Raw genomic sequence first — 24,803 nt, forward strand, 5'->3', positions numbered from 1 at the left:
TAAACATTCATGTCAAGGCGATACATGACTGGACAGTCGAGAGTGGGAGAGGACAAAGTGTTTGTAAGGTGGGAGAGAGGAGGAGGAAGAGGAATCAAGATTGAGCTGGAAGAGGAGGTTCTAAATCCAAGTGGTCTTAATTGGCGATAGGTAGATAAGGGTTTCTATGAGTCAAGAGAATTTTATCTAGGTGGGTGGTTTACACCTTTGTCTACTGGTTGCAAGTTTATTGTATAGATGGATTATGGGTTAAAATTTAACATATTAACAATGTTTAATAAATTATTGGTTGTTGAGTCATGATTTTTATCAGGCTGTGGAAAATGTAAGCAAAGTTCCCAGGTGGCTGGGAGACAGCTGGGGGAGGGCAGCTCATGGACTACCTGGGTCTGTGACTACTTGGGGCCAGTGTGGAGCCACTGAGATAAAGATACCAGGCAGTTCCATGTGACCTTAATGATGCCAGCACTAGCACAGGATAAAAGGTTACCACATTTTTATTTTTACTACAACAGGTGCATACAGAGAGAAACCTAGCATGACTCTCCTGTAAGAGGATCTGCCAACATGAGACTAAGACAAATGCAGATACAGCCAACCATTGGACAGAGCCTGGGGAACCCAGTGGAAGATTTAGGGGAAGGGCTAAAGGAGCTGAAGGGGCTTACAACCCCATATGAAGAAAATTATCAACAGGACCACCCCCCCCAAACTTCCCAGAGACTAAGCCACCAACCAAAGATTATACATGGTCTGGCCGATGGCTCCCGCTAAATATGTAGCAGAGATTAATTAATAACTAAAAATATATATTATAAAACTAATCTGTTAGAAAAGTAATAATACATGACTTTTGTGAAGAGAATATCTTTGACTCACCTGCATCCATGGGGAGTTCAAGATTTTAAAGTTTTCATTGAATTTCTCCATCAAGTTAAGGAAATTCTCATCTTTATAATCAAAACGATTGTGGAAAATAACTGAGCAGATCACATTGGAGGGAGCACAGCTCAGGATGAATGTGGGATCACAGAGTGAGCCTGAAGGATTCAAAGCAGATTAAAGTACCATTAAAATGTGCATGTAAAAGAATCGGCAGTTTAAAATACCATTAAAACATCCATAAAAAGTCTTTATCTTTAGACTAAAAAATTATTTATTATTTATTATTAATTATTTTAGAATCCCAAAGGAAATATTGCCACAGTAATTGCCATATTGCCAAGAACTTTCACACAATTCCAATCAGCATAGCACTGTTTCTTTAGTCCTAGCTTGCTTAATAATCACTAGCTAAATCTTTAACAGCTACTCCCTGTGTAAATATCACTCTTTGTATAGATATTATCAGTTAAGTTCTAAGAAAATACATCATCACTTTTTGTTTTGTTTTTCAAGAGAGACTTTTTCAGTGTAGCCTTGGCTGTCCTGGAACTCTCTCTGTAGAAATGACTGGCCTGGAAGTCACAGAAATCCACCTGCCTCTGTCCCTTGAGTGTTGGGACTAAAAGTGCTTGCCACTTCTGCTGAGCTATACATTACTACTTTTTAAAACACATGAAAATTCAAGTTTTCAGTGTAGAACCTCATCTCTCTGCAATTTCTACACAATTAAAGAAGAAAATGGCATCTAGGAAGCATTTTTTGCCCAGTGAATAGCTGAATGAGTCATAGACGATCAAAGAGAAAGATTACAGGTAATGCAGCATTCATCCGAACAAATTTGAAAGAACAGAAATACCTATATCAAAAAATGGTAACAAAACACAAGCAACAATTTGTATAGATTTGTTTACCTAAAATAAAGATGACATTAAAGTAATTTCCAATGAAAATCCAAGTGTGACAAATACAGAGTTTATATTAATAAGTGAAGTCCAGTCCTTTAATTCCTTCATTTCAAATTTAAAAATGAAAATATATAGAATTTTGTGTCCCTAGTTACCAGGTATATCATTTCAACTTATTTAGATAAAGCCTCGCCTCTACTGAAATCCTGGGTTATTGTCTTATATAGCCATAAACAGGATCTGTACTAATTTTTTTATTTGACTGACAGCCACTTAAATCAAATTAATCACAAAAAATATAATCAGGAAAAATATTAAGTTGACATTGGCATTTTTAAATAAAATAGTAATGAGTCAGCCTGTGTGGCATAACAATCTGGGTTCCCTGTCCTTCAGGTTGAGAGCATAGCAAACTCAGAGATAAATTCTGGATTACATACTAAGATGCTGTCTCAAAAACAGTTTTTAATTGAATCACCAATAAGTCCTCAAATTCATATCATAGATATAATAAAGTGAATGTATGTAATGACTGAAAATTATGTACCCTGTATAGCTTGCAAATGTCATTGTATCCTGACAACTACTATAAATGAATATATATCCATATAACTGAGAGCTTACAGGATATAGACTTGCATGCAGGCAAGACACCCATTCACATAAAGTGAAACTGAAAATAAATGAATATCAAAGATTTTATTATATTTTATTGGATAATTTAGGTATGTACATTTCAAATGTTATCCCCATTCCCAGTTCCCCACTCTCCCATCCTCCTCCCCCTGCTTCTATGAGGTTGCTCCCCCTCCCACCCACCCCCTCTCACCTCAACACCATGGCATTCCCCTACACTGAGGAAACAAGCCTTTAGAGGACCAAGGGCTTCTCCTCCTATTGATGCTAGACAAGGCCATCCTCTGCTACAGATGAAGCTGGAGCCATGGGTCCTGCCCCTCATGTATACTCTTTGGTTGGTGATTTAGTCCCTGGGAGCTCAGAGGAGTCTGGTTGGTTGATATTGTTCTTCCTATGCAGTTGCAAACCCCCTCAGCTCCTTCAGTCCTATGCTCCAACATCTAATAAGAACACATGCTCCACCATGTTCATACCAGCCCTATTTTAAATAGCCAGAAGCTGGAAAAAACCCAAATGTCCTTCAACAAAGAAATTGATTAGATTTCTAATCTATGCTTACATTTAGGCAAGATAATTAAACTTGAGATAACTTGGAACCCAAGCTGAAAAATCAAATTCACTTTGACAATAATTATAATAAATATTCCAAGTCAAAAATTCAATGATTTTTTGATGCACCCAGAACTTCCTGTCCATCTAGATTCATAGAGGGCAGCAAATCAGATGATAATCATGGGGAAGACTGGAGGTTACAGAGCCCAAAAGGAGACACACAGTTCTACTTAGAGTCACTTGGGGAGAACATCTGGGACAGCTTACAGACAGGAATAAAGAGAGGTCAGGAAACCACATTAGGTCTTGCACAGGAGGAAGTCAAGAAGCAAAGGTAGAAATACTAAGAAACAATGCAAGGTAGAAGCACTTCATTGAGAGTAACCTCAGTGGGATCTGGATGCTCTTATAAATCTCACACCTTGCTGTCATGTGACCTGGAGAAAAGAAAATTCAATGGCTAAGAAGCACCTAAAGAAATGCTCATCATCGCTAGTCATCAGAAAAATGCAAATCAAAACAACCCTAAGATTCTACCTCACACCAGTCAGAATGGCTAAGATCAAAAACTCAGGAGACAGCAGATGCTGGCAAGGATGTGGAGAAAGAGGAACACTTCTCCACTGTTGGTGGGACTGTAAACTGATACCACTCTGGAAATCAGTCTGGTAGTTTCTCAGAAAATTGGACATAGTGCTACCTGAGGACCCAGGTATACCACTCCTAGGCATATACCCAAAAGTAGTTCCAATATCTAACAAGAACACATGCTCAATAATGTTCATAGAAGTCTTATTTATAATAGCCAGAAGCTGGAAAGAACTCAGATGTCCCTCAACAGAGGAATGGATTCAGAAATTGTGGTACATATACACAATGGAAATACTACTCAGCTATTTAAAATGATGAGTTTATGAAATTCCTAGGCAAATGGATGTAACTCAGTCACAGAAGAAAATTCATGATATGTACTCATAAGCAGATACTGCCCCGCCCAAAAAAAGCTCAGAATACCCAAGAAACCATCCACAGAACTCATGAAGCTCAAAAAGAAGAAAGACCAGAATGTAGATGCCTCAGTCCTTCTTAGAATGGAGAACAAAACAGGGGAGAAAATACAAGGCCAAATAGAGGAGCAGGGATTGAAGAAAAGATCTACAGAGACTGCCTCACCTGGAGATCCACCGCATATGCCTCCACCCAACCCAAGCACTATTGCTGATGCCAAGAAGTGTTTACTGGCAGGAACCAGACATGAATGTCTCCTCAGAGGCTCTCCCAGAGTCATACAGATACAGATGAGAATGTTTGCAACTAAACATCAGACTGAACACAGGGACCCCAATGAAAGAGCTAGAGAAAGGACTGAAAGAGCTGAAAGATTTGTACCCTCCTGGAAAGAACAACATCATCATCATCAAGGCACTGAGGTGGAGAGGATGATTGGGAGAGAGAGTACCTTCATGGAAACAAGTTGAGGGGGAGGAGGGATAGGAATGGGGGGTTATAACATTTGACATGTAAATACAGAGAATATGCAATAATTTTTTTAAAAAAGAAAAAGAAAAGAAAATGCAAGACTGCCATTTGTGACTTTGGAAAATACAACATTTGAGAGAATGGACTGGTTGAAAACTCAAAGACATGCTTTCTATGTCTAGGAAATAGCTAAGCCTGGGTGTAGGGGGCCCTCCCTAGATCACGAAGACATCTATGAATCAAAAAGAGTAAAATAGAGAAAACTAAAACATGCTAATAAGCAAATTACAAAGGATAGCCTGAAAGATAATTTACAATTAGCAGAAGATAAAGTTAATAGTTGAAATATAGTTAAATAAATAATGTCATACATGTTCTTTATTAGCAAAACTTATCACCGTACATATTTACTCGAGAAATAGGAAAAATCGTAGCAAATAGTTATTAACATCAAGTAACCACCTGACAACTTTTAAACAGTCCTTTGTTTACAGGGTAAACACAACTGATGGCAGTAGCAAAAGCCTAAGCAGAAGAAAATAGAAATATGATAAGCACCATTGCTGACAGAAGTTGCTGGCATGGGTTTGGGAGAAATATGTGTCACTGTGTCACTAAAGCTGGCCAAACAGATATAGAACACCTCAACGACAAAACATGTCACTTTCCCATCTTCCATAAAAGTATGATGAGCTAAATCATACCATGTGCACTTGACAAATACTGTCCAAGGAAATATTCTAAATAATAAATCCACAATGACACTACAGGAAAATGTTACCCTGTGTGAATATTTAATGATGCTTCACACTTTCTAACTTCATGATGTTCTATTCTCAAATCATGCTCTATCAGAATGGGATTCTATGAGTTCTGTGTACACACTGTGTGCACCATCAGCATGGACAGACATGACGACAGACAAGCAAAGCTCTGTCCTTGGGCACTAGCGTGAGAACTAACAACCACTGACCAGAAGCAGCTGGCTACAATTGCAGTGCTGAAAAGGGCTTGTTGACGACGAGCCAGGAAAACACATACACACCATTTGTTTTTCTTAGCTCTTCCACAAGACAGGATGCTTCCTCTTGAATACGATCCTCGATGCTCCTCTTCCCCATCCCAAAATTCCTCAAGGTCATAAGTGAGAAGCGCCGAAGCTCCTTCCATTTTGTTCCATTGCTGAAAATGATCCCTACCAGACAGGAAACAGAAACTAGAAGGGAGAACTCAGACAAGGAAGGGAACAGGACCCTAACTGCCACTTGACTCCCTGAATGTGGCTATTGAATATGCTTGGTCCAGAGTGGCACTATTTGGAGGTATAGCATTGTTTGAGTAGGCTTGGCCTTGTTGCAGGAAGTTTGTCACTGTGGGTGTGAACTTTAAGACTCTCGTCCTAGCTGCCTGGACGCCAGTCTTTTCTTAACGACCTTCAAATGAAGAGGTAGAATTCTCAGTTGCACCTGTGCCATGCCGGCCTGGACAGTGCCTTGTTCCCACCTTGATAATGGACTAAACCTCTGAAACTGTAAGCCAGCCCAAATTAAATGTTGGTCTCATGAGTTCACCTGGACTATGGGGTCTGTTCACAGCAGTAAAACCCCAAAACACTACCTAGGGAGCTTTTCCTTTCTAGTCATTATGATCCCTGCACAGTATACATTCACATATGTGCATATGCACACTTACCAAGGCCATTATTTATTCTTTCAATAATTGGGAAACTACCCCTGCCAGAAAACTCCTCTCCAAGGTCATCCAGGGCTTCCTTTACTGCTTCATATCCATGGACCACCACAGTAGGCTTCGGACCCAAGTACAGAGTGAACACAGGGCCATAGATTTTTGAGAACTGGAAATAAGAAAAATATATATAGACGTAGTAGAAGAAGAATGTTGGCTGATGTGAGCATCTTATTGACCACATCTGTAGTCTGCCAACCACAACTTCAAATTTAGATTCAACACATAAAAAACTCTATCTTTCACATACAGCGTGTGTCTAGCTTATCAGAAGACTCACAGGCAAATCAATACACAAACTGTCAGAACTCTGACACTTCGTAGCAAGTTTATCTGTAAACTTGCAGATAAAGAGACTGAGGTTAAAAGAATCTCAAATTCATTTTAGTTGCCCATGGGTTAAAATTCAACACTAACATTTGAAATTCTTCTCAGTGGATCTCCTGTATCTGGGCAATGAACCAGTGTCAGGGGCGTTTTGCCAATTCTCTGAAGGGGGGGGGGGAGGAGAAAGAAAGAAAACTGCCTGACAGACAGAGTCAAGGTGGATACAGGTCTGTTGGCAGATTTCCTGGCATGATGAGGCATGGAACAATAACAGAAGGTACACTTGAGGCTCAAGGGGAGATGCTGAAGATTCTATTGTATTGACCTTGGTGGAAGGAATAAGGAGGCTTTTGGATGGAGATAAAGATCTTATTGTATATTTTCAGCAATTATTTCTGTTAGCTTGTGGCTATGTTTTCCTTGGTACTGTGAAGCATAAAAAGGTTATAAATAAATAAATAAATAAATAAACAAACAAACAAACAAACTTAACTCGAGGCTGTCATGCTCTTAAACTGCAGCACTCCCAATTCTAAATCTTGACTTTACATCTTTTTTCTGCCTTTTCTATAATAATGCACACTGACCCCTCAGAGGCTGTTTGACAAACCAGAACAAACCAGTCCCCTTTGTCCACACTGAGACAAATACTTAACTATGAAGGATTCTGCTTCAGGATTCTGCTGAGCTCTTCTCACAGGGTAACTCAGTCACCCTATGATAAATACTGGAAACCTACCATTTAAAAACTTACCCCAGGAAGTCCCAGGAGTCAATGTTGGTGACCTAACCTGAAATGCCCAACAGTGAACATGGAACCTGACCACTTCCAGGAGAAAGACAGGACCCCCAGGAGAGGGATGAGTACTCAAACCCACCTTTAAACTATTTGATCTAGAATTGGTCCTATCTAAAAGAAGTGCAGGGACAAAAATGGAGCTGAAAAAAAGGCCAAACAGTGACTGGCCCTACCTGAGACCCATCCCCGATGGGCAGACGTCAATCTCTGACACTATTGGTGATAGAATAGTGCTTGTGTGCTTGCAGACAGCAGCCTAGCATAACTGCCAATGGGAGGCTCTACCAGCAACTGAGACAGATGCAGATACAGTCAGGCACTGGATTGAGATCAGGGACCTCTTTTTTTTTTCTTACAACTTTATTTTAAAAAACAGAGATACATGTACAGATTTTTAAAAGCATATTGGCATAAAATTATATGAATATATTTTTGTCAAAATTTTATTTTTTAAAAGGTTTGATAGTATGCATTTAAATCTTACTAGTTACAATAAGCATAAAGTACATGTAGAATAAAACGTAACATGGAAAAAGTTTTCTTGGTGTGTATAGATTAAACTTAATGGTTTTTAAATACCAAAAAGTGCCACCAGGCTATCTTTTTAGCTCTTGAGCTATTAATGATTTAAGGTCTAGGTGTATCCCACTCTGAGAAGGTGCTATACACTTATTGTTTTGTTTTGTTTTTTTCTAAGAAGGACTGAGGCTTATGAATTGAAGGCCCTGAAGGGGATGGCAACCCCACTGGAAGACCAAAGTTGTCAACTAACCTGGACCCCTGGAAGCTCCCAAAGACTGAGACACCAACCAAAGAGGATACATACACCAGTCTATGGCCCTGGAACATATATATCAGATGGCTGCCTTGTCTAGCCTCAGTGGGAAAGGATGCACCTAGTCCTGCAGACCCTCCATGTACCAGGGTGAGGGAATCCCCAGGGGAGCGCACCCTTTCAGAGGTGAAGGGGAAGGAGCATGGGGGACTATGTTAGCATTGACCAGGAGAGGTGTAGCATTTGGGATGTTAATTAATCAAATCAATTAAAAATCATATTACTAAAATAATAGAAATCTCTCTTGATGAGTGTGATGCCAGGCTGTCTGTAATCCTGATATGACTGACTAAGGAACAGACAGCAAGCAGTCAACACATGCAGCATCCCATAGGACGATCTCATCCATGCTGCTCATCCATAGGTCTGGTGGAAACTTTGCACATAAACACTGATTCCCCACTGGACCTTTCTGGTTCTATGTCCTTCACGTTTGTTTAATGCTGACTCAGATTCCTTGATATCAGACCTAACTTGTTTCTTTGAAGAAAATTACTTATTTTGGTTGGCTAACATAAAAATAATACACAACATGTCCACAGATGATGTCTCCAGTAAATACTCAAAATAACTCCATTACCATTAATCTTATGCAAAAAGTTGTAGCTAAAGCTCATAAAACAATAAAAAAAAGTAGCTGTTCTTTCTGCTAAATGGATTTTATCTTACAATGTAAAAATGTTTATCCTGGAAAAATACATTATCTCAGTTAATCATTTCTGACAACAAGAAACCAAATAACAAAAATCCATGGTGCACGCTTGCCCTGTGATAACATCGTTTAACCCCAGAAATGTATTTATTTAACACCAGAGATTAATTATTGCTTTCAAGCCACTATACACCAAGAAGGATACTTACATTAGTGAAGGATTTGCTGATATCCTTCACATCTATCTGAAGAATGTTTCCAATAATTGGGAGGGGTGTGGGGCCAGGAGGGAGCTTTCCTCTCCCAGAGCTCTGTCTCCAGAGTGAGAGGAGAAGCAGACAGGAGAACGTGAGCACCAGGACCAGGACTGGATCCATGGCAGCCTTCTCTTCTCAGGGAGACTCCTGTGAGCTTGCAGCCCAGAGCTTTTATAATGCTAGCTGCAAACTCATCATGTACCTTTGAGGCCTAAGTAACCAATCAGTAACGTGAAGCTTTACCTATCTTCTGAATGGACTCTGTCCTGCCTGCAAGCATGAAAGAAAGTTGATCTTTGTAACTGTTCTCCTGGGAGGAAATTTTACCAACCACAGTAAGCTAGTCTGAAGTTGGACTTAACCCAGGTATTGTTGTGAGTTTTTGGTTGTTGTTGTGGGTTTTTTTTTTTTTTTTTTTTTTTTTTTTTTTTGGTTGGGGGGGGGTGTAGGGATAGATTTCAATACCCTCGTAGCTCCAGTTGCATCTTGAAGCCTGAATTAAGCTGCAATGAAACAAATGTGTGTTTATGTGTATCTTGGTGTACATGCATATAAATGCATATGCTTGTGTATATGGAAGCTAAAGATCGACCTTTGCTGTCTTCCTCAATTCCCTCTGTCTCTCCCTTCCTCCCCTATTGAGACAGGATTTCTCAGTGAACCAAGAGATCTTCAGGGATCCTCTTGTTTCTGACCCCACCACACCCATCACTGAGGTTGCAGACATGTACTACAGAGCCCAGCATTTGCACGACTACATGACTATTGGGGGAACTGAACTCGGGTCTTCATGCTTGCACAGTGTATATTTTAACAACTGAGCTAATTTCCCCAAAACCTGAAGTAAGTTATTTGCAAAAATCTCTCAGGCTTCTATACTGGTGACAAGCTGGGAATTTAAGACATTGAAGACAAGCCATGTATGTTATGCCTAGTCTATAAAATACTATTTGCCAGTGATCCTTCTCAAAAACTAGGATACTCTCAAGAATAAAAATCTTATGCAAAATTTCAGCATTCAGTACCAACCGAGAGTTGCCTAAAGAGAAAATGGGTACTATAACTCATGCATCTATGATTTGGTTATCCCCTCACCCCCACGGGTATCTTAGGCTTTCTACAAACTCAGGATCACACTGACTCTGCCTCATATGTAGACCACCACTTAAGAAATATGCACATTTTAGCTGACCCAACACGCATCAAGTAATTAGGTAATTAAAGGTGTATATTTTGCCATAAAATGCCCTCTAAAAATCACTTAGAGCAGAAAGTTTTGTTTCTAATTTTTTTATGGGTAAAGGAAATCTGGGAGCACATCATACATGTCATATACCATACCTCACACATGGAAGAACTTAGCTTTGAGAAGAAATCTGTTGGCCTTTGTGGTGACCTATGCTTTGCACTGAAGCTATCCAGAAGGTAAACAAAATAACCCCCCATCTTTTATTACTCCAAATGTACAGCACCCTGACTGTTCAACAACAACTTCACACGAAATAGATGTCCTTATTTGACTCTGCTGTTCTCAGGGGAAAAAACAAAAACACTCTGAACAAGTATGGCCTCTGTAGACATGAGGGAAAGATAGGCAACGTTCTACTTGTCATTTTTGAAGAGATTTGGACAGTTTGGTTTACAGAGATTTCACACCAAACACATCCTTCTGGAGTCTCTCAACTACCTTTGCCTAAGGCAAAACCTATTTTCCAGAGCTGAGGAAACTGGACCTGAGAAAGTCACACAGACTGGGGGTAGTTAAGTAAGGCTGGAATCCAAGTATCCTGCAACATTCACCCTTCTCTCCAGACTTCAGTTTAACTGGGTTCACCAACATCAACTATGCTCTGTGATTCAACATTTCATGACTCAGGCTGTGACTTTCAAATAAACATGAATTTAGTTAATAATTACATTACCTGTGGATTAAAGTGTGTGTCAGAAGTTTACTATATAACACTTATTGCTTGAGCGAATACAGGGATTGGTGAATTCTTTATCCAAGGCAAAGAGGAGCAGCTATATTGTGCCTGACTCACATAACCCTAAAAGCCAATAGCTGTAAAACATAGTTAGATCTCTTTAAAACAATCATGATTTTCTTACAGTAGTTCTTACCAGCAAACATTCAGTATGTGGTTTGGACACTGAATCTCTGTAAGCTAAAAGAAATCTTCTTTTCTTTACAAGTAGCCATTTTCTTTTCAGTTCTGCTGATATTACAGTATGACCTACCAAAAGCAACTTAGAAGAGAGGAGACTTATTTCAGCTTACAGCTCCACCTTACAATCCATCCTAGTGGGTAAGTCAAGGAAGGAACTTCAGCTAGTCAAATATCAATCACAATCAAGAACATACTGAAATGAATGCATACATGCTTACTTGTGCTCAGCGTCATTTCTCCAATCTTATACGGATCAGAAATCCCGGCCTCAGGATGGTACTAGCCACAGTGAACCAAATCTTCTCAAATGTACTAACTCAACTTAAAACTATCCCCCATAGACATAACAGGCCAGCCCATGGAAACAATCCCTCATCTCTACAAAATGATTGTAAATTGTCTCAAGGTAGCCAAACTAATGACCACAATAGCCTAATCAGGTAGTTCCTTATGGTAATGAAAATTTATATTAATTCGTTTTATACCTGTCCCACAATTTTGTGATATTATAATTGATACTTCTTATTTATAATATAAAATAATATTGGTAGTTCTTCATTCTTGTTGATGTTCTACCAGTAAGTCCCAAAGATATTTATAATGTTCCACTAATACTAGTTTCAGAATCCATCATCATGTTATAAAGGTTGTCATCACATTACATACACCAACATTTCTGTAACTTCTATGACTTTGACATTCACTAACAGAATATGCCCAGAATTTATTAAAATGCCTGTTGATTTGAACTTAATTGATGTTTTCAAGTAATCTAGTTGATCTTGTGTCTGCAGATAGGTTACAAAATGAGGTCTTTGCTTTTCTAGGTGACAAAAACTGCTGACCTATTTCATTACAAATAATGACTTCTATAGTACTAGAAGGTGTTGTGTGCACTTTTGAAGCAGAAAAGGAATCATTAGTCTGTAGGTTTAATTTTTAAAACTTAGTTAATAAGTGTAATTAAGTGATTTAACCTTCTGCCCACCAGAGGTAGTGGAAAAGAAAGTTTAGTAGAGCGAAGGAGGGTATAAACCTGTTTGGAATTAGTTCTTCAGGATGGATTCAATCTGCATTGTCAACATATCAGCAGTTCAGTTCACACAAGTCAACGGCAGTAATTCATGCTACTCTCAAATGCCATTTGTGAATCTGCAATGTCAGTTCAATCCAGAAGAAACCATGAGGCTCTGCCCATCAGCCAGAGTCCAAGGAAAAGGCAAGAAGCCACTGGAAGTCTACCACAAGGTCTTGGTGCATTTCACTCTACAAAGCCATGACAACCGATGATTATCAAAGACATGTGTACCATTCACAGCTCCTTCCAATGGTCAGAGACCTTTCTAGAAAGACTTTAAAAGCTGAAGGCTATAAAGGATGACATGGAAACGGTGTTTTTAGATACAGCAGGGCAGTTGTGTGTCTTGATTTACACTAGTGCGGCAGTATACACAAAACTGGTACAATCTCAAACCAGACAAACTGCCACCATGGAGGTGTAACTAAGGTCACATACCTAGCCAAGGGAATACTGACAACTGATTGCTGCTGGAAGAGAGAGTTCATTTTCTTTAAGGATGTGATCCAGTAAATGGTCACAGGTGATAGAGATGTCCCATTTGTCCCAAAGCACTATAAATACTCACTTATTCTCTGACTTTTGACCAGTTGTGGCTTTCTTTTTAAAATTATTTTATTGGATATTCTCTATATTTGCATTTCAAATGTTATCCCCTTTTCCCCCAAATATTCCTCCACTTATTTCCATGAAGGTACACCCTCCCCAGTCACATTCTCCATCTCAGTGCCTTGGCATCCCCCATACTGGGAAAACACACCTTCACTGGACCAAAGGCCTCTCCTCCCATTGATGTCTGACAATGCCATCCTATGCTATATACTTAACTGGGTCTCTCCATGTGTGCTCAGTGGTTAGTGTTTTAGTTCATAGGAGTTTTGGAGGGTTGGTTGGTTGATAATGTTGTGCTTCCCATGAGGATGCAAACCCTTTCAGCTGCTTCAGTTCTTTCTTTAGCTTCTTCATTAGGGTCCCCGTGTTTAGTTCGATGGTTCCTGCAAGCATCCTAAGCTGTATCTGTATGACTCTACCAAGGCCTCTGAGTAGGCATCCATATCTGATTCCTGCCAATAAGCACTTCTTAACATCCACAATAGTGCTGGGTTTGGTGTCTGCATATGGGGTGAATCCCCAGGTGAGGCAGTCTCTTAATGATCATTTCTTCAATCTCTGCTTCTCTATTTGGCCTTGTATTTCCCCCTGTGAGTGTTTTGTTCTACCTTCTAAGAAAGACTGAGGCATTCACATTTTGGTCTTCCTTCGTTTTGAGTGTCATAAGATCTGTGAATTGTTTCTTGAGTATTCAGAGCTTTTGGGGGTTAGTATCTGCTTACCCATGAGTGCATACCATGTGTGTTCTTTTGTAACTGAGTTACCTCACTCAGGATGATAGTTTCCAATTCCATACAATTTCCTAGGAATTTCATAAAGCCATTGTTTCTAATAGCTAAAGATTACTCCATTGAGTAAATGTACCACAATCTTTGTATCCATTCCTATGTTGAAGGACATCTGGGTTCTTTCCAGCTTCTGGCTGTTACAAATAACACTGCTATAAACATGGTGGAGCATGTGTCTTAGCTAGAGTTTTACTACTGTGCAGAAATCCATGACCATGGCAAGTATTAAAAAAAAAAAAAAAAAAAACATTTAATTGGGGATGACTTACAGGATCAGAGGTTCATTCAGTCCAGTATCATCAAGGCGAGAGCATGGAAGCATCTAGGCAGGCATGGTACAAGAGGACCTGGGAATTCTACATCTTCATCTGAAGAATGCTAGTATAAGATTAACTTCCAGGCAGCTAGGGTGAGGGTCTTAGGCCCATGCCCACAGTGACACACCTATTCCAACAAGGCCACACCTCCCAATGGTGCCACTCCCTGGTCAAAGCATATACAAAACATCACAGCATGTATCCTTGGTGTATGTTGAAGTGTATCATGAGTATACCCAGAAGTCATATAGCTGGGTTTTCAGGTACAGCTTGCAATCATAAAAACAGTGGAGACATGTTCCTCTCTCTCAAAAATGGGGTACAGAGCTAAACAGACTTATCAACTGAGGAATATTGAGTGACTGAGAAATGCTCAACATCCCGTCATCAGGAAAATGCAAATCAAAGCAACCCGGAGATTACACCTCACACCACTATGAATGGCTAAGATCAAAAACTCAGGAGACAGGATCAGCAACTCCTAAAGCTTTAAAGACTGGTGAGTAGGCAGTCTGGGCAGCCAGGGAGCAGAGGGATCTCTGCAGAGTGCACACATTAAGCGCACCCCCAGGCCTGCCTGATCCAGGGACCAGAAACAGAAATTTGGAACTTCTGTTTCCACCCGGCGGCGACTTCACAGTGCAGAACAGGGTGCAGCGCATCTGCCACTCGGATCATCAGCTCCTAAAGCTTTAAAGATTGATGAGTAGGAGATCTGGGCAGCCAGGGAGCAGAGAGATCTCTGCGGAGTGTGCACAGTAAGCGCACCCCCCAGCCCTGCTTAATCCAGAGACCAGGAACACAACTTTGGAACTTCTGTTTCCACCCTGCAGCGACTTCAGGGCACAGAAAAGGGCTTGGCCAATCTGACACCTGGACCAGTGGAGATCCAGGGACACAGACCAGACACAAGAAAAAGGCAAGAACATATCACTGACAACAAGATGGCAAGAGGAAAACAAAAGAGTATGTCCCAAGGAAACCAAGACGACCTGGCAATAGCAGAACTCAGCTCTCCCATAACAGCAAACATTGGAATGCCAAACACTCCAGAAAAAGAAGACACAGACCTGAAGTCTTACCTCAAGAAGCTGATAGAGATACTTAAACAAGAACGGGAGGAAAAGCAAAAAGATTCAGATGCTTTCAAAGAGGAAACAAGAAAAACACTCAAAGAAGTCAAAGAACTAGAGGAAAACAGAACCAAAGAGATGAGGGAGTTTAAAACAGAAATTGACACAATAAAGAAAACACTAAAAGAGATAACCCTAGAGGTAGAATACCTAAAAAAGAAATCAGGAGTCAAAGAAGCAAGCATTTCCAATAGACTACAAAAGATGGAAGAGAGGATCTCGGGGGCAGAAGACAACATTATAAACATAGACAAAACAGCCAGAGAAGATGCAAAAAATAAAAAGCTCCTAACCCAAAATGTCCAGGAAATCCAAGACACAATGAGAATACCTAACCTAAGGATGATAGGAATAGAAGGGGGATAAGAGTATCAACTAAGAGGCACAGTAAATATCTTCAACAAAATCGAAGAAGAAAACTTCCCTACCCTCAAGAATGAGATGACCAGGAGCATAAAAGAAGCCTTCAGAACTCCAAATGGGATGGACCAGAAAATAAATACCTCCCGACATATAATAGTCAAAACACAAAGTGCCCGAATACTAAAAGCAGTAAGAGAAAAAGGTCAGGTAACATATAAAGGCAGGCCAATCAGAATCACACCCGATTTCTCAACAGAGACTATGAAAGCTAGAAGAGCCTGGACAGACATCATGCACACCCTAAGAGAGCACAAGTGCCAGCCCAAGCTGCTATACCCAGCAAAACTATCAATCACCATAGATGGAGAGATGAAGATATTTCAAGACAAATCTAAATTTACACAATATCTGACCACAAACCCAGCACTACAAAGAATTATAGGTGGAAAACGCAATACAATGAGGGAAAATACAGCCTAGTGAAAACAAGAAAACTCCTAAACAAGAAAACTAAAAGAAGAAAAAGACACAGACACAACTCAACCCACAAAGGCAAAAATGGCAGGAAACAGAAACAACTATTTCTTGATATCTATTACCATAAATGGACTCAACTCCCCAATAAAGACACATAGGCTATCAGACTGGATACATAAACAAAATCCAGCCTTTTGCTGCATACAGGAAACTCATCTCAGAGAGAGAGACAGACACTATCTCAGAGTAAAAGGGTGGGACAAAAACTTCCAAGCAAACAGTCACAAGAAGCAAGCTGGAATGGCTATTCTAATATCAAATAAAGTAAATTTCCAACCAAAAGTTATCAAAAAAGATAAGGAAGGACACTTTTTACTCATTACCGGGGAAATCTGTCAAGAGGAACTCTCAATTCTTAACATATACGCTCCAAATAAAAAAGCACCCACATTCATTAAAGAAACCCTACGAAAGCTCAAAAAATACATTTTACCCCACAAAATAATAGTGGGAGACTTTAATACCCCACTCTCACCAATGGATAGATCATAAAAACAGAAACTGAACAAGGACACTGCAAAACTGGCAGAGACTTTGGACCAACTAGAATTAATAGATATATATAGAACATATCATCCTAAAGTAAAAGAATACACCTTCTTCTCAGCACCCCATGGCACCTTCTCGAAAATTGACCACATAATTGGACAAAGAACGAGCCTCCATCGATATAAGAAGATTGAAATACTCGCATGCATCCTCTCAGATCACCATGATCGACAGCTGGTCTTTAACAACAACAAAGACAACAAAAAGCCTACGTACATATGGAAACTAAACAACACTCTGTTAAATGATAGCAGAGCCAAAGAAGAAAGAAAGAAAGAAATTAAGGACTTTCTAGAATTCAACGAAAATGAAAACACAACATACCCAAACCTATGGGGTGCAATGAAAGCAGTACTGACAGGAAAACTCATAGCCCTAAGTGCTTCCAAAAAGAAACTGGAGAGAGCTTACATCAGCAACCTGATAGCACAGCTAAAAGCCCTAGAACAAAAAGAAGAAGATATACCCAAGAAGAGTAGACAGCAAGAAATAATCAAAATTAGGGCAGAAATAGACCAAATAGAAACAAAAAGAACGACTAAAAAAATCAACAGAACCAAGAGTTGATTCTTTGAGAAAATCAACAAGATTGATAAACCCCTAGCCAGACTAACTAGAAGGCAAAGAGAGAGTATACAAATTAACAAAATCAGAAAGTAAAGTGGAGACATAACAACTGAAACTGAGGAAATTCAAGAAATCATTAGATCCTACTACAAAAACTTATACACCACAAAATTGGAAAATCTGGAGGAAAGGGACAAATTCCTAGACAGATACAAGATCCCAAAGTAAAACCAGGACCAAGTAAACCATCTAAATAACCCTATAACACCTAAAGAAATAGAAGAAGTCATCAAAAGCCTCCCAACCAAAAAAAGCCCAGGTCCAGACGGGCTCAGTGCAGAATTTTATCAGACATTTATTGCGGATATAACACCAATACTCTCCAAACTATTCCAAAAGATAGAATCAGATGGAATACTACCCAACTCATTTTTTGAGGCTACAATAACCCTCGTACCTCAACCACACAAAGACCCTACAAGGAAAGAGAACTTCATACCAATCTCACTTATGAACATTGACGCAAAAATACTCAACAAAATCCTTGCAAACCGAATCCAAGAACACATCAAAAGGATCATTCATCATGACCAAGTAGGCTTCATCAGTGGGATGCAGGGATGGTTTAACATAAGGAAATCCATCAACGTAATCCACCATATAAACAAACTCAAAGAACAAAATCACATGGTCATATCACTAGATGCTGAGAAAGCATTTGACAAAATTCAACACCCCTTCATGTTAAAAATCATGGAAAGAATGGAATCCAAGGTCCATACTTAAACATAATAAAAGCAATATACAGCAAACCAACAGCCAACATCAAACTTAATGGTGAAAAACTTGAAGCAATCCCACTAAAATCAGAGACTCGACAAGGCTGCCAACTCTTCCCCTACCTATTCAACATAGTACTGGAAGTCCTTAGCTGGAACAATTAGACAGCAAAAGGAGATCAAGGGGATACAAATCAGAAAGGAAGAGATAAAATCATCACTCTTTGCGGATGACATGATAGTGTACTTAAGTGACCCCAAAAACTCCACTAGAGAACTCCTACAGCTGATAAACAAGTTCAGCAAAGTGGCTGGATACAAAATTAACTCAAACAAATCAGTAGCCTTCCTATACTCAAAGGACAAACATGTGGAGAAAGAAATTAGGGAAAAGGTACCCTTCACAATCGTCACAAAAACTATGAAATACCTTGGTGTGACTCTAACTAAGCAAGTGAAGGATCTGTATGACAAGAACTTCAAACCTCTAAAGAAAGAAATTGAGGAGGATCTCAGAAAATGGAAAGATCTCCCATGCTCATGGATTGGAAAGATCAACATTTTAAAAATGGCAATCCTACCAAAAGCAATCTACAGATTCAATGCAATCCCCATCAAAATTCCAAAACAGTTCTTCATGGAATTGGAAAGATCAATGTGCAATTTCATATGGAACAACAAAAGACCTAAAATAGCTAAATCTATCCTAAACAACAAGAAAACATCAGCGGGAATCACTATCCCTGACCTCAAGCTATACTACAAGGCAATTGTGCTGAAAACTGCATGGTACTGGTACAGAAATAGGCATGTGGATCAATGGAATAGAATAGAAGACCCAGAAATGAGCCCTCACATATATGATCACCCGATTTTTGACAAAGGAGCCATAAACATTCAATGGAAAAAGGACAGCCTATTCAACAAATGGTGCTGGTCCAACTGGCACTCAACATGCAAAAGAATGAAAATAGACCCTTTCTTATCTTCTTGTACAAAGCTCAAGTGTAAGTGGATCAAAGATCTCCACATTAAACCAGATACATTGAAAGTATTAGATGAGAAAGTAGGGAAAACTTTAGAACATATAGGTACAGGAGAAAATTTTCTGAACAAAACACCAATGGCTCAAACTCTAAGGTCAAAGATTAACAAATGGGACTTAATGAGATTGCAAAGTTTCTGTAAGGCTAAGGATATTGTCAAGAAAACAAAACGGCAGTCAACAGAATGGGAAAAGACGTTTACCAACTCCACATCAGATAGAGGCCTAATATCTAAGGTATACAAAGATCTCAAAATGCTAGACACCAGAGAATCAAATAACCCTATTAAAAAATGGGGTACAGAGCTAAACAAAACGTTCTCAGTTGAGGAATATGGAATGGCTGAGAAATATCTGAGGAAGTGTTTGACATCCTTAGCCATCAGGGAAATGCAAATCAAAACAACCCTGAGATTCCACCTCACACCAGTCAGATTGGCTAAGATCCAAAACTCAGAGGACAACAGATGCTGGCGAGGTTGAGGAAAAAGAGGAACACTTCTCCACTGTTGGTGGGGTTTCAAACTAATACAACCACTCTGGAAATCAGTCTGGCGATACCTCAGAAAATTGGACATAATAATACCTGAAGACCCAGTTATTCCACTTCTGGGCATAAACCCCAGAGACACCTTAGTACACAACAAAGATATATGCACCACAATGTTTATAGCAGCTCTATTTATAATAGCCAGAAGCTGGAAAGAACCCAGATGTCCTTCAGAAGATGAATGGATACAAAAATTGTGGTACATTTACACAATGGAACACTACTCAGCCACCAGAAACAATGACTTGACCAAATTCTTAAGAAAATGGCTGCATTTAGAGAATATCATTCTGAGTGACATAACCCAGTCACAAAAAAACAGACATAATATGCAGTCACTGATAGTGGGATGCTAACCCCAGAGGCTCACACTGCCCCAGAAACAACTCACAGTCTGTATGAAGTCCAAGAAATTAAGAAAACAAAACAAAACAAAACAAAAAAGATCTTTACACAACAAAAAAACTTTGACTATTTCCATGTTACATTTTGTTTTACATGTACTTTGTGCTCATTGTGGCTATTGAGTTTTCAATGCATACTATCGGACCTTTGAAAAAATCAAGTGCTGACTAAAAAATATATTCATACAGTTTTATGTAAAAATTATTTTAAAATCTGAATAAAAAGTACTGACAAAAATGTATTGTATAATTTTATGCAAAAAAATGCTTAAAATCTGTACATTTATCTTTGTTTTGAAAAATAAAGTTGTTAAAAAAAAAAACTCAGGAGAGAGCAGATGCTGGCAAGGATGTGGAGAAAGAGGAACACTCCCTTAGAAAACTGGACATATACTACTCCTGGACATATACCCAAAAGTAGCTCCAACATCTAACAAGGACACATGCTCAGCCATGATCATAGCAGCCTTATTTATAATAGCCAGAAGCTGGAAAGAACCCAGATGTTCTTTAATAGAGGAATGGATACAGAAATTGTAGTACATATATACAATGGAGTTCTAGTCAGCTATTAAAAACAATGACTCCATGAAATTCCTAGGTAAATGGATGGAACTTGAAGCTCTCATCCTGAGTGAGGTAACCCAGTCACAAAAGATCACTCATGGTATGTACTCACTTATAAGTACTATTAGCCCAAAAAGCTCGGAATACCCAAGAAACCATCCACAGATCTTATGAAGCTCAAAGAGAAGAAAAGCCAGAATGTGGATGCCTCAGTCTTTCTTAGGTGGAAGAACAAAACATTCATGGGAGGAAATAAAGGGACAAATAGAGGAGAAGGGATTAGAGAAAAGATCATCCAGAGACTGCTTCACCTGGGGATCCACCCCATATGCAGCCACTAAACCCAAACACTAATGCTGATGCCAAGTAATGCTTACTGGCAGGAACCTGATATGGATGCCTCCTCAGAGGCTCTGCCACAGCCATACTGATACAGAGGAGGATGTGCAGCTAACCATCAGACTGAACACGTGGACCCAAATGAAGGATCTAGAGAAAGGACTAAAGGAGCTGAAAGGTTCTGCAACCATATGAGAAGAACAAAATAATCAACTATCCAAACCCACCACAGCTCCCAGGGTCTAAAACACCAACCAATGAGTTTGCATGGAAAGACCTACAGCGCCAGGTGCATATGAAGCAGAGGATAGAATTTTCTGACATCAATGGGAGAAGAGGACTTTGGTCCAGTGAAGGCTCCTATGAGGTGAGAGAGAGTGGTTGGGAGAGGGCCCACCTTCATGGAGGCAGTGGGAGGGAGAGGGGGGGTGGGATTCTGGGAAAGGGATAACATCTGAAATGTAAATGCACAGATTACCAATTTAAAAAAGTTTTTTAAAAAGAAAAGAAAATATGTACCAAACTTTGGGTCATCCAGGAAACTTGCTCAGCAGGTTTCTTATCCTTCTCCCACATACTCTGATATAACCGTGTCCCCTTTTATTTCAAAAGTGGGTATTTTTAATGCATGACTTATTTCATTTTTCTACTTCACCTGGATGATAAGCATCTCTGACAACCAAGCAAATTATTTTTTTACATTACTAAAGCATCTTTTCTCCACTCTTTCATTGTTACCTCCAATCTTAAACTACAGGGAGGCCGTGACTCTCCTGTGTGAGATAAACTAAGAGGTCAAGCAAGTTCAGTCAACCAGAGACAGACTAGAGTCATTCCCTAATACTTCAACTGCTAGCAGTTGGCCTCAGGAACACAATCTAATTTTATTACCAGGGAGGGCTCAAGGACATGGTGAGACTCAAGTTTACATTTTATGGACAAATACTATATACAACACTGGTCAAATGACTCCTATAAAATTATGCAACTATCTTTTACAGAGTAGGATACCAGTTCAGTAGATGGTGCTGTTATTGAACAGGACAGCCCAACAGAGTTATGTTTTATATACCCTAGATGTTAATAATTTTAATAGCCCAACTTAGACTACTTTCTCAGCTAGGGCCCCAGCTTCAGCTAACCTGAGTATTTCATTTGGAAACCCCAGCACTCAAAGGTTCATGACAGCATTTGTGCTCCCAAATATTCTCTAACTTTGACATCCTCCATTGCAAATTCACTGCTGGGGCTGAGAGATAGCTAAGTGCCAGAGGTCCTGAGTTCAATTCCTAGCAACCACATGGTGGCCTACAACCATCTGTAATGTGATCTGATGCCCTTTTCTAGCATGCAGGTAAACATACAGATAGAGCACTCATATACATAAAACGAATAATTTTTTAAATATAATTACTGTTAAGTGAAGGGATAAAAATGAACCTTGGCAAACAACCCTGTTATTGAGAGAAGGATTTGAACAGGCCCCTAGACAACCATCAAGACCCTGGTCATGTTTCTGCAACTACCAAGATAGTGCTTGGACTTCTGCTGTTTCATGGTTTCTACACATTTGTATTCTTTTCTGAAGAATAAAGTCCTCTGCTGTCTTATCACATCCATAATGTCTCGAGAGAAGAGTAATGTGAAATATCCCTTTTTAAGGAGGTTGTCAGGACACATCCCTCCTTACATAGTCCCCCGACCCAAAACACACACACACACACACACACACACACACACACACACACCTAAAGTAAAAAATTGTCTGAATCAACTTTGTTAGAAGTTTGGAAAGTAGGAGCTGTTTACATAAACCAACAGAAAGTTGAGGGAAAAACCCTAGGAAAACATTGTAGCATTTGCACCGCTGCCCTGTTTTGGTGGTATCCATAACAAGAGTTCTGTTCCCATTGTGTAGTACCGTGACCCTTGATTCTGCCTGGGTGGTGGGGGTGATAGTTTCTGTGTATTTTAACCTAACAAGGGTCTAGGGAAAGAAGCTGAAATAGTAACAATTTCAACTAAAGCATTTTTCTTTTTTTTTTTTTTCATCTAATTTAAAACTCATCAGGGTAGAAATGTAAAGATTATCAAAAAACTATAAAATTCCTCTAGGCAACATAAAGTCACTTGAGACAAAGGAAAACAATTAAAGCTCCAGAAAAACAGTAAAAATAAGAAGAAGAGCTCTTTCTGTTTCCATCTGAACACAGAGCCAGAGCCATCACACTGCCATCAGGACATGCAACATGCCTGTAGAGAGCTAAGCACTCAGGAGTGTTCTCACTCCTAAGCCCACAGGCCAACAGGCCCACAGACCCACAGGAAAGACAAGCTCCAGTCAGAAACAAGACAAACTAGCATCACAGATAACAAGATGGCAAGAGACAAGAGCAAGAACCTAAGCAACAGAAACCAAGACAACCTGGCAATATCACAACCCAGTTCTTTTACCACAGCAAGTAGTAGATATCCCAACACACCAGATAAACAAGAGTTGTACTTAAAAATGATACCTTATAATTATGACAGAGGGCTTCAAGAAGGATATGAATAATTTACTTAAAGAAATACATGAGAATACAGGTAAGCAAGTAGAAGACCTTAAAGAGGAAACACAAAAATCTCTTAAAGAGCTACAGGAGAACACAACCAAACAGGTGAAGGAATTGAACAAGAACATCCAGAATCTAAAATTCAAAATACACACAAAAAAAAAGCCAACAAAAAACCATGGAGATAGAATATCTAGGAAAGTGATCAAGAATCATAGATGCAAGCATCACTAACAAAATACAAGAAACATAAGAGAGAATCTCAAAGGCAGAAGATAACATAGAAAACATTGACAAAATAGTGAAAGAAATTGCAAAAATATTCTAACACAAATCATACAGGAAATCTAGGATACAATGAAAAGAACAAACCTAAGAATAATAGATGTAGAAGAGAAGTAAGACTCCCAACTTAAAGACCCAGTAAATATCTTCAACAAAACTATAGAAGAAAACTTCCCTAACCGAAAGAAAGAGATGTCCATGAACATACAAGAAGCCTATAAGACTCCAAATGGATTGGATCACAAAAGAAATTGCTCCCAACACATAATAATCAAAACACCAAATGTAAAAAACAAAGAATATTAAAATCAGTAAGATGAAAAGGCCAAGTAACATATGAAGGCAAACCAATCAGAATTACACCAGATTTCTCAACAGAGACAATAAAAGCTAGAAGTACTTGGACAGATGTCATATAGACACAAAGAGAACACAAAGGCAGCCCAGGTTACTATAATCAGCAAAACTCTAAATTACCATAGATAATGAAACCAAGATATTCTAGGACAAAACCAAATTTACACAATATCTTTCCACAAATCCAGCCCTACCAAAAAAAAAAAAAAAAAAAAAAAGATGCAAATCTCCAACACATAAGGGAAACTACATCCTACAAAAAGCAAGAAGGTAATCTTCTTGCAACAAACACAAAAGAAGATAGCCACAAAAGCATAATTCTACCTCTAACGACAAAAATAACAGAAAGCAATCACTGTTCCTCAATATTTCTGAACATTAGTGGACTTAATTCCCCAATAAAAAGATATAGGCTAACATACTAGATATGGAAACAAGATTCAGCATTTTGCTGTATACAGGAAACTCATCTGATCAACAAATACAGACACTACCTCAGAGAAAAAGGCTAGGAAAAAAGTTCCAAGTAAATAGTCCCAAGAAACAATATGGAGTAGCCATTCTAATACAGAATAAAATAGATTTTCAACCAAAGTATTCAAAAAAATATAAGAAAGGACACTTCATATTCATCAAAGGAAAATGTATCAAGATAAACTCTCAATCCTAAACATCTATGCACCAAATGCAAGGGCACCAACATTCATAAGGGAAACTTTACTAAAGCTCAAAGC

The 24,803-nt window shown here is 39.1% G+C and overlaps 1 protein-coding gene across 1 annotated transcript in view; it reads right to left on the reverse strand.

Moving 5' to 3' along the window:
- Nucleotides 1-9,196, reverse strand: part of LOC308417123 (cytochrome P450 2C55) — a gene marked incomplete at both ends in the record, with an annotated part of 35,467 nt that extends 26,271 nt beyond the window's left edge. The window contains 4 exons of the mRNA XM_080912249.1: nucleotides 880-1,040; nucleotides 5,506-5,655; nucleotides 6,153-6,315; nucleotides 9,029-9,196. Of these exons, the coding sequence (XP_080768375.1) occupies nucleotides 880-1,040; nucleotides 5,506-5,655; nucleotides 6,153-6,315; nucleotides 9,029-9,196 (642 nt within the window). The remainder of the gene's footprint in view (nucleotides 1-879; nucleotides 1,041-5,505; nucleotides 5,656-6,152; nucleotides 6,316-9,028) is intronic.
- Between the last annotated feature and the right edge of the window lie 15,607 nt (nucleotides 9,197-24,803).

This window comes from Micromys minutus (assembly GCF_963924665.1).
Source record: "Micromys minutus genome assembly, chromosome: 2".
In the NCBI taxonomy this organism is placed as follows: Eukaryota; Metazoa; Chordata; class Mammalia; order Rodentia; family Muridae; genus Micromys; species Micromys minutus.